At 42.3% G+C, this 11686-nt stretch overlaps 1 protein-coding gene across 1 annotated transcript; it reads right to left on the bottom strand.

Annotated features, from left to right (window-relative positions):
- Window positions 1-8480: 8480 nt before the first annotated feature.
- Window positions 8481-11536, bottom strand: mmadhcb (metabolism of cobalamin associated Db). The gene is made up of 8 exons (XM_046845306.1): window positions 11447-11536; window positions 11003-11041; window positions 10640-10763; window positions 10109-10329; window positions 9908-10016; window positions 9627-9757; window positions 8970-9056; window positions 8481-8780 (listed from the first exon to the last, which is right to left on the bottom strand). The coding sequence occupies exons 2-8, from the start codon at window positions 11009-11011 to the stop codon at window positions 8607-8609; spliced, it is 855 nt and encodes a 284-aa protein (XP_046701262.1). The 5' UTR covers window positions 11012-11041; window positions 11447-11536; the 3' UTR covers window positions 8481-8606.
- Between the last annotated feature and the right edge of the window lie 150 nt (window positions 11537-11686).

Here is an 11686-nt window from a genome sequence, read left to right on the forward strand (position 1 = left end):
TCTTTTTCAGATTCAGACCTACATATACACTACCTGAGACACCGGACTTTTCCAGCCATATGTGATCCTTACCCAAACTGTTACCACAAAGTTAAAAGCAAATAATTATATAAGATGTCTTTGGATTTGCATAAAACGTTTCCTTCCCTTTAATTAGGAGACCCCATACTGCATTAGACTGGTGGATGCTGACTGCACCCCCAGGCCTCCTCACCTCACCTACATCAGAACTTACATATGGTATGGATAGACAATAGTGTTGAGGTGGGAGCTCAGGGATTAAGACTACGGATCAGAAGGTCACGAGTTCAAACCAAGCTGCCTCTTCTGGACCCTTGAGTGAGTCCCTTAACCCTTAACCCCGTTTGCAAAGTTGCCATAAATGCGGTATATATTACTCCTTTTTTTTAGTCCTAAAGTCTTCTCCATTCTGAGCTTGAAAACCTCAACCCAGTGACGTGATCTGTGATTCGTCAGTTCCCGGTGCTCGGATTACGTCCGCTATTTTGACCCACGGCGAGATAAAGAAAAGCCCACAGTGTGTTAGTTTAGAGGTCTGTGTCTGTTATCTCTGCACTTTTGTCGGGAAACAAAACCGGCCCAACCTCTCTTCCTGCTTTCACAGTGTAACAATTACAACGAGGTGGTGCTCTGAAATCGATCAACCTGAAATATTAGTGTCACCGCACAGACGGAATCTCGGATTTTTTTTTTATTGGTCGTTAGGTTTCGTCTGGTAGGGTTGGGCTTTCGAGAATTGTATTCAAGACCTGGATTTACACGCAGACAGGTCCGGTTCTTTTTTTTTTCATGGACTGAAAGATTTACAACAATTCTGAATTGCTTTTTGGTGAGAAAGGAGAAAGATGACCCTTTTTTGCGCTTCGACTCACGGGGTCGAAGGTGAAAATCTGACTCCAGTTGTGTTACCTTGAATAGAGAATGAAGTCCATTCTGTTTCAGCCTCGAGGTCTCATGTTACAACCTCACCGAGACCATGAAACTTAAATTGGTTTGTTCCTTTAAAAAATGGCTGAAAGGTTTAAAAGTTTACACAAATCACTGTGGTGTCAGAAGTATTTGGACACCTGACTCATGAACGATTTTGTGGTTCTCCACCAGATTTTTTAGCAGACACACAATTCTATACGACGTCTTTGGACGCAGGACCAAATTTGGCTTTTGATTGAACTAGGAGACCCAAATCTATTCCATGATGGCAATGCCAGCTTCATGAAAATAATGCGATAGAGTGGAAGATCTCCCGCTATAAAACTCCACCTAGGCCTGACTTTGTGGCTGAACGAGCAGAAATCCAGTGGAACATCTCCCCAAAAAAGAAAGAAAATCAGCTCTGTTGTGCCAAAATTGTTCACCTTCCCGATGATGGAGCCTGATCTCAGGCTACACCCACATCCACCATAACGTCAATTCTGTATCTTATGTAGATGTTTCCTGCCAGCCAATTTCCTTGCCTTCCAGACGAGCAGTAAGATGATTTTAATGATCCTGACCTGTTGCATGGTTGGACTTCAGGTACCCTGTCAGGATTCCAAAGAATGACCCTTATTGTTTGGCAGAGTGGCGGCGTATCCTGTTCATTATGTCCATGCTGAGATTTTAAGCACAACCGCTGCACAGCTTGAGAAGAGATCGACCAGAAATGGAAACAATCACAGGCTTTGTTTTTTTGGTTGTGCTGTGGGTGAAAAATCAACCCACAGCCGACTCATGATACGTATAGATGTTCAACATGCATCATCTAGAAGTTAATGGGAGTAATATATCACCATACCTACCATATCTGGTAGTCTTTTATCAAAACAGTATGTTTTCTTTGCTGCTAATGATCGACGCTGTTTCCAGGATTTACTTCTGCTTTATTTTCAGTGAAAAATCCGCCTGCAGCAGAAAAAACAACTTCGCCTCTAGATGTTCCTCACTAGTTTTAGATTTCTTCACGATCCAGTTCATCCCAGAGCTGTTTAATAGGATTTATTGTGCGGTGACTGGGCAGGACGTTCCATGATAGATGACACTCTAGATGACAGTTTGCTCTTTAAATACCGCTTACGGAACTGGGACGTACGCTTCGGCTTATCGTCTAGTCGTACGGTGAGGTCGCTTCCAATGAGCCGCGGTCCAGACGGAATCTCATGGTGTTGAAGTATTGAATGGGAGCCATGTTTTTTTTAGGATTCCTTTTACTTTCCGGAACTTTCCCTGCTCCAAAAAAGTTCGGTCTTCAGCCTTCCAAAAATGTTGCATTTGGACCTTACTTTTACCCAAACAAAAAGAAGATGCACATTTTTTGACAGACATCGAGAACACTGACATATTTTAAAAAGGCATGTCTGGGTGTTTTTCCTCTTCATGGACTAAAGTTATTTCAAACTATTGGTGCTACCTGACATTTAGCATTGTAAATATATCCAGTATTGTTTGATTGAACACTAGAAAGTACCACACTTAAGCTGCTAAACTATAAACAGAGGTGGAACGTAAAGAATTACATGTGCTTTTTGATGAAAAATAATAAAAGCGGCCCAGAAACTACTGCACTGATTTGATTGATTGAAAGATTAATTGATTGGTGGAGAACAAACACACTAAAATCACAAGAAAGAAAGATGGAGACAGACAAGATCCACATCTGCCTACAAATGAAAAGCTCAACCTGAAGGACATTTCTGAAAATGACAAGTCAGAGTACAAACATGTTGCTATTTCTGCCCTAACAATCGTGTATTGAGAGAAACAGATGTCATGTGACCTGTTATCAGTGTGAGAAGTTGAAGGGTGGAGGAAACTCAGACGGCTGGGTTTTATGGGGTGCAGACGGAGCATGATGTAAGTGTGAAAGCCATGCTTTCCATTACAAGTGGCCTATAGCAGCTTAAAGAATGGAATGCTGGTGAGATTTATGGAAAAATCATGAAAAATGACCCACAATTCATAGTGCACTTCAGGCAAAAACAAAGCCATGAAATCTTGGGCACGTACCGTAGACTACCATGATCAGATCGGGTACAGATATTGACGCTGAGCTGGGTAGGAAGATAAAACCATTAGAGGAGCACATTGAAATTCATGATTGGGAAATGGAATTGGTTTTGGAACCACCGGACTCTTCCATCTTGGTCAAGAAGGCAACCTAGGACCCAGTAACCATTCTATCGTACCGTCTGAAGGGATATCCATCTCAGAAATACTCTCAATCATGACCAAACAGAAGCCACTCTTATAGTAAGTAAAAGTCAAAAAACAGGCACTTAAAGGACTCTTTAGGTTGCACATGATGCATCTTGTGTGGCTTGGACAACTTAGTCTGTTATGTAGTTGTATGTTGATTTATGTAGCACCAGGGTTCTGGAGAAACGTCTCATTTCACTGTATCAGCAATATATGGTTGAAATGACAATAACAGTTTCTTAGATGTCGTTTCATGGTACAGCAATTAGCCATACAGTCACTATAGTGAAACATGGTGGTGGAAGCATAGAGAGCTGAGTGAAGAATCGATGCAGATTTACTTTCTAGCTTAAGTATCACCTGAAGCATACAGCAAAGCCAACAACAGAAAGGTTATAGGGCAGGTCTTTAAGAACCTCAATTTTGAATTGAACTTCCCAGGATCTAAAGGGACTTACCCAAGAAAAAGCTGTTTGCCAGAGGCACTAGTATTTTTTACTATGTGTTCAATATATAGACAATTTGACAGTTATAATAACATCCATTCTTCTGAGAAGATGTTCCACTAGAACTGTGCTTGTGGAGGACATTTGAGCTCAGGCTTGAGGTCAGAGTTCAATACCAGGAGATCTTCTACTCCACCGCACCCAAAGACGTCCAACACTAATTGTGTGACTCCAACTGTTTGGAGAGGAACCACATATGGCTGGAAAAGTCAGATGTCCCAATACATCTGTAGATATTTGCAGAAAGTATATAATATAAGGAATTATAGCATGTTTCATATTGGAAATTTGCACAGGACGAGTACGCTAGCTGAAGTAGTTAAAACTGATTGTATTGTCCACTACAGTTTCTTTGCTACAGTGTTTTTTTGCCTTCTCCAAACATCACCCTCCTCTCCTTCGCTATATCTAAGCAGTTCCAGGCCTTCCGTTGTTAGCCGGCTCTAATCCACTCTTTAATTAAAGGAAATTCTTGCAAGAGAATGAGCGAGCTAACAGGATTAGCAAGCAGATCACACGGGGCCGAATGGAAAAGGGTGCGCAGGTCATGGTAAAGGCCTGGATTTTGCTCAAAAGCACTGGGAAGTTAAAAGAACGAGCTGCGTAGAACTCTGGACGACGACAACATGCTAATTACCACACGAGCCACATTAATTACGTTTTACTCCAGATTTTTGAGGTAAAAATACTTCGAACGTTTACAAAAACACGCTGTATTTCCGTCTTCCTTCCAGAATTAAATGTCATTAATTACTGTACTTAAGGTACTTCAGTAAAGTATTTCCATTTCATGGGACTTTAACTTCAATACATTTTAAATAACATACTTTTTATTCAACTAAATTTAGCGAAATCAGTTGCGCCTTCGTTTATTTATGAGCGGATAAAGTAACCGTAACCGGTCAAAAACGCTTCAAGCCACCAATCAGGGTAGAGCGTGCTCTGTTTCGAACTTGTATTGATTGGAGCTTGGTGGTATCTAAAGCGCTTTTCACAATCGACAGTGTCAAAGCAGATCTACAATTCTTGAGGAAATTTCAATTTAAGAGGAAAAAACGCTTCCTTAGATGTTCTGAGGAAGAAACCTTAAGAGGAACCAGACTCAAAAAGGGGGAACCCATCCTCATTTGGGTGACACCATGAATATGATTATAAATCATTAAAACATTGCAAACAGTGAAAAATATCATGAGCACCGTAGTGTGTGATTGTGATTCATGTCTTTTCAGTCTTATACAATCGGCTGGAGCTCCTGAGCAACTTATAAATTAGCTCAACATCTGAGATCATTGTAGATTCAACACCATCTCCGAGGATGGAGAAAGAGTTCATTTTGAGTCTTAATTATGAGGCTGTTTTTCTTCATCATGCTGGAACAGGTTTGGGTCTAATCCAAGCATCCAAAGACGTCCTATACAATTGTGTGCCTCCAACTTTCGTAGTAAAAGTCTTTTGTTAAAGAAGCACGCACGGCTGGAAAAGTCGGGTGTCCCAATACTTTTGACAATAAACTACAGAGTTCAGGAATATGGGAAACCCTTTTCCCTGTTTTCTTTGTAGCTTTTGTGCATTCTTACATCTCTGGTTAAACTGTGATAAAGGGCGAAAGGAAATGTCTCCCACCGCCCAAGAACAACAGGAGCTGGCACTCCGGAGTTACAGCGTGCCAGTCTCGGAAAACAGGAAAGCAGTCCAGTTAGGTGGACGTTCCATTGTGCGGAGCAGACCTGTGACACCAGGTTCACTCAGGCGCATCCGGACGCCCAATTTACCGAAAACCAGCAACCAAAACTATCGTCGAATTTACAATATTGATGAAAATGAAGCACCTGCACAAGTTTCAGCTCAAATGGGTTTTACTTTTAAAATCCAAAAATGACAGAAGTCTTTTATTTTTTTATAAAATGATGCATTTTAGTTGAAATGTTCCTATTGTCATTTTGTATCCTGAGACTCTTTAATCAACTCAGGTTATGTGAAAAGACTCGAATGTGACTCCCAACACACTGATCTATTATTAGAATATCAATGAGTCAAACGCTGATTGATGTCTATCACAATTATCATGGACCCAAAAGCTTCTTCAAAATAAATCACGTGTGTGGTGTCGAGTTCGAGTCTGGAGTTTCTTCATCATTTGTTCCTCTCTAAATGTTCTGCTTGATGTTGAACTGTATGTTGGTGATCAGTAGATACACAAAACAAGAGCTAAAGATTCTATGTGCTCCTTTTTGAACATCCCATTCCACATTTTCTCATCATTTGCTGTGCTAATGAGCGCCACTCTTCTGGGAAGATGTTCCACTAGATGTTAGTGTGTGCTCATGGAGATTTGTGCTCATTCAGCCATATTCAGGGTCTCAATATTTTTGTCCATAGAGTGTATCAGCTTAATACGATAATAATGTGGGGAATTGTGAGCACCAAAAATCACACATCGAATCTTTTATTACAAAAAGCTTGTTGAGAAGTAAAATTATTTAGATCTCATGCAGAATAACAAGCAGGAACCCTGACCCAGATCTCCAACCTCCATTAAAAATTGATGACTCCCATTTCTGATGTGTGCACTGAATTATTCAGGCTCATGTGGGAACACGTTAGAGGCGGACGTGCGAAGCTGGTGATCTTCCTCCTTCACTAATCACAGCACCTGATCCATATTAGTCAGCTTTCAGTAGGAGCAGTGATCCAGGAGCATGAGGAGATCCCAGCTTTCAGAAGGAGCATGAGGAGATCCCAGCTTTCAGTAGGAGCAGTGATCCAGGAGTGTGAGGTGATCCCAGCTTTCAGAAGGAGCGTGAGGAGATTCCAGCTTTCAGAAGGAGCAGTGATCCAGGAGTGTGAGGAGATCCCAGCTTTCAGAAGGAGCAGTGATCCAGGAGTGTGAGGAGATCCCAGCTTTCAGAAGGAGCAGTGATCCAGGAGTGTGAGGTGATCCCAGCTTTCAGAAGGAGCGTGAGGAGATTCCAGCTTTCAGTAGGAGCAGTGATCCAGGAGTGTGCAGTGATCCCAGCTTTCAGAAGGAGCATGAGCAGATTCCAGCTTTCAGAAGGAGCAGTGATCCAGGAGTGTGAGGAGATCCCAGCTTTCAGTAGGAGCAGTGATCCAGGAGTGTGCAGTGATCCCAGCTTTTAGAAGGAGCATGAGCAGATTCCAGCTTTTAGAAGGAGCAGTGATCCAGGAGTGTGAGGTGATCCCAGCTTTCAGAAGAAGCGTGAGGAGATTCCAGCTTTCAGAAGGAGCAGCGATCCAGGAGCTGGTGGAGATCCCATCTTTCATAAGGAGCAGTGATCCAGAAGTATGAGGAGATCCCAGCTTTCAGAAGAAACCGTGATCTAGGAGTGTGTGAAGATTCCAGCTTTTATAAGAAGGAGTGATCCAGGAGTGTGAGGAGATCCCAGCTTTCAAAAGGAGCAGTGATCCAGGAGTGTGAGGAGATTCCAGATTTTAGAAGGAACAGTGATCTAGGAGTGTGTGGAGATTCCGGCTTTTAGAAGAAGGAGTAATCCAGGAGTGTGAGGAGATTCCAGCTTTCAGAAGGAGCAGTGATCCAGGAGTGTGAGGAGATCCCAGCTTTCAGAAGGAGCAGTGATCTATGGCCAAAAGTATTGGGTCACCTGACTTTTCCAGCCATACATGGTTATTCCAAAAGATTGGATGCTGCAGAAGACCCAAACCTGTTCCAGCTCCATGAAGATTTGGTTTACATGGGTTGGAGTGGAAGAGCTCCTGTTTTAGAGCACTAACCCTATGAATCTTCACAAAATCTCTATAAAGGCTAATGGAACATCTTCCCAAAAGTCTGGAGCTGATTAGAACAGCAAATGGAGACAAAATGTGAAACTGGATTTCTTTAATAGAACCTACAGACGTCTCATCCTGGAATTCAGCTCTCACAGAACGCTCTTGTAGCTGTTGCGATGCTGATAAGATCTGAGAAAAGGCTCAGTGGACCAGTGGTTTTCGAGTTCTTTGTTCCGTTTTTCTTTTTCTTCTCAATCCTAAGAACACGTCTGTTTTCCGGTTGCATAGGAGACGTCTATTTACAGTGACGAATCCGTTCTACATTTGACTCCGAGTCAAAGAGACTTCATTAAGCGATTGTAACTGCGCAGGGAGAGCAAATGGAGTCCATCTGCTGGACGAGACCATTCAGGGTTAATGAATGCTAATCATGCAGGAGCATCTGCTCCACTGCGACAAAAGCCCCAGCAGTGATGACCTCACTTAACCCCTGGGGCTAATCAGATATTTGAACATGCTGTGTATGTGCATTTTGTGTGTGTGTGTGTGGTTGTGCGATTAATGTCTTGTACCTGAAACTGGTTTGAAGAAACTCTGAAGACCTCAAAAATCTATACTACTAAAAACATGATGCCAAAAGTATTTGGACACCCACCCCTTTCATTTATTTTTCAATCATACATATGGTTCACACAATTGTACAGGACGTCTTCGGATGCTTGAAGATGCATGAAGATCTGCTTTACATGGAGTTAGACTGGAAGATCTCCTGCTATACCGCTCCAAGATCTTCAAGATGAACGTTGACTGCATTTCCAGGCCTCCTCACCTACATCAGCACCTGACCTTATTAACACCCATTGTATCGGAATGAAATCTCACACAAAACCTCATGGAACATCTTCCCAGAAGAGTGAAGGTTTCTTATAAGAGCAAATGGAGAATGGTATGTTTATGTTTGGGTGTCCACAAACTTTTGACCAGACAGTGTGTGTTGTTGAGAATATATATTTATATTTTATATATACACACAAATTAAGCAGCAAGGATTTTATTTTTTTATCATCAACAAAAATAAATACGCCCCCTACAGGCATAACGGCACATCAGTAATTTTCGCTACGGACTTCACGGACACGTGTTAATTTCCCTGCAGCTTCTTCATGACGTGGCTGCTGGGTGGGGCGTTGGTAAAACGCTTCCGACGAACACGTGCGTGCCCCACAGCACGTGACGGATCACTTTACAGCAGCCGAGGTCTTCGATCTGGAACCCGAGGTGGCGGTATCGCTCGTCCGTCTCGAACAGGGTGTTGTTGGTGTAGGAGCCGAAGAACTGCACGTGGAGAAAAGACTGTAATGTAGCAGCGTTTAATACAAGGCAAAACACGTTATAGCCAAAAGTTTGTGGACACCAGACCATGTGACCTCATTCACGCTTCTGGTTCAAGTGATGGTGTCCCAATACTTTTGCTCAGTGTTTGATGGAGCTCTCGATTTTAACATGGATCGAGTGTAATCTTACCGCTAGTCCAGATGAGGGGTCGATAAAGTCGGCCCAAAAGCCCTCGGTGTGCAGCGCGTGGCAGACCTCCTTTGCCCCTTCGATGAACTGCACACAGAACACACGTGATTACGAGGCTGAAAAATTCCTGAAACGTGCAGAAACGTGTGTGTTTAATTAAATAAATAAATAATTAACTCCAGAGGACGGACAATAAAAGGAACAATTTGCTTACTAAGGATTGGGATTGTGCCAATTAGAGCAAACACACTGCTGAAGAATGTACACACACACACACACACACCTGTTCCCAATCTGGAGCATCGGCTCAGTGTGTGTTTTAAAAAAAAGCAGGAAAGCTTCAGGTCGAAATATTTGCATTTGTGTGAAAGATTTCTACAGCCATGAAATGTTGGGGAAGAAAATCCTCATGCTGCAAAACTAACCAATCCAGAGCCTCATCAGTTCTGCTCCAGTTCTTCAGCCAGTTCCTACACCAGTTTCTGACCAGTTTATCCTTCAGTTACTTCCCATTCTTCACCAGTTCCTCCTCATCCCCCTCAAGTTCCTTCCCTGGTTCCTCTGCATCTCCCACAGATTTCTTTTTTATTTTCTCCCCATCCAGTTCCCTCACCAGTTTCTAAACAGTTCCTGTGTGTGTGTGTGTGTGAGACTCACCTGAGCCAGCAGTTGCTCTCTCTCCTGGTCCACCTCCTCAGACCAGGCGGTCATGTCGTTGTCCGTTCTCTGCGTCACAGTCAGCACCATCATGCTGCTGGACGGGGCTTCGGGAAACATCGACGCAAAGTCTGCACAAAACCAAACATCTGTAACATCTGCACGACTCGTTTAATGTTTCTCCAAACGATTCTGAGATTAAAAAACCTCCAAAGTAAAATAAATAAATAAATAATGGATGTCTGCTGCCATCTAGTGGCTACAAACGGTCTAGCACTGACCTTTCTTCAGCAGTTCTGGGCATGACTGGATGGCACACTCCACCCTGGACTGGTCGAAATAGTGCTCTGTGCTGTCGACCCGATGCGCCGCTGACCCTTCCGTGTTCTCCTGGAAAGAAAAGAATAAACCAAGAAAGCCGTGTTCGTGTTTGTCTGGAACTGGAACGCTGTGTAGGTGTGGTGCTCAGGAATGTTCCTTACTTGGAGCTCGGTGATGAACTGCGCCAGAATGAACTCGTGCCTTTCGGTGTTGGACGGTGCCGTCAGGAGGTCCGAGAGAGCCGTAAGCACCGGGCCGGACTTATGATCTGGTGTGCTTTCTTCTAACTGCCTGGCGAATCCGACGTTCCCGGGCAGCTGGAAGCGTTTATCCTGAGGACCGAACGGACCCATGGTCTCATCCGGCCACACCGTTCTCACTCCTGGATTAGAAAACAGAAAAAAATGAACTTATGACATTTTTGCCAAAAACTAAAAATTCAATCCAGGCCAAAAAATCTAAGCACAAAACTATTCTATTATCCTGAGGTGTCCACAAACCTTTGGCCACCTCATCTACAAACTATACATGTATCCCGACTCCATTAATATCCAGAAATAGATGTGAAACGTGCAGCTATGATCAGCTTCCAAGCATATTAAAAAAACACGTTTCTTAATAACAATGTCTATTTATATTGACTTCCAAATTGTCCTTTGTTGTGTTACAATTATTCGTCTGGTCACACACACCCACATCCGGAGGCGTGACGTTCACGTGACCCTGGTTGGAGAAACGTCTGGTCCCTGCTATACGTCGCACAAGAACGTGAAGCCCTGGCAGGTATGTAACCACTCTGGCTCTGCTACCGAGCGCCTGCAGGAGAGAAAAATGCAGTTAGATTTCAGCTTTAGGGTTTCAGTGCACGTAACAAAAAACGTAATGCAGAGCTATACTAAAATTGAGAATAGCACAAAAGCTGTTTATAGCTCCAGACTGTGGAGTTTGTCACGTTCTTGCAGGTTTCCTACAAGTTATTCGGTTTCGATGGATGGATGGATGTATAGATGATGAAAATTAAATTCTTCCAAAAAGAAGGTAAGATTTGAACTTACACTGGCCATCCTGTTGGGCTTCTCCTTTTTATACACCACCTGCAGATAAAAATAAAAAAGATATTATACCTTTTAGACATGAGATATATCTAGATATTAGAAGATATTATACTCATAATAAACAACAATAATTATAAACATACCAGAGTTTAAATGATGTAAATTTTCTAATTAATTTCTACAATCCTTAATACTACCAGAATGTAAATATGAAGTTTCTGGGTAATACATACATCAAGAAAACAGCTGATAAAAGATAGACAACTGTTTATTTACTTTTTTATTAAAGATAACTCACACAGCTATTAGCATACCATGCTAGCCCTCATGAAAAACTTCCATTATTACATGATTATTACACTGTCCTTTATTTTATTATAACGATACACGACCTTTAAAATGTCCCCACGCATGAAAACATCCCGAGTGTATATCTGATCTCACCTGTATTGTCCCGTGTAACTTAAAACAGGTTAGAAAGATAACTAGATGCGCCTCAAGGTTCTTGGGTCGCCATTTGATGACGTCACCAACGCACCCTTCAAGGCGAAGAGGAGAGCTAAGCTCCGCCTTTAAAGGAGACGCCCCCGTGTTACAATATACTTATATAATATATAATTTTATAATGTGTATGTATATATGTACTAATTAGACATAACATTATGACCATCTGTATAATATTGT

The sequence above is a fragment of the Silurus meridionalis genome, chromosome 3 (assembly GCF_014805685.1).
Source record: "Silurus meridionalis isolate SWU-2019-XX chromosome 3, ASM1480568v1, whole genome shotgun sequence".
Lineage (NCBI taxonomy): Eukaryota > Metazoa > Chordata > Actinopteri > Siluriformes > Siluridae > Silurus > Silurus meridionalis.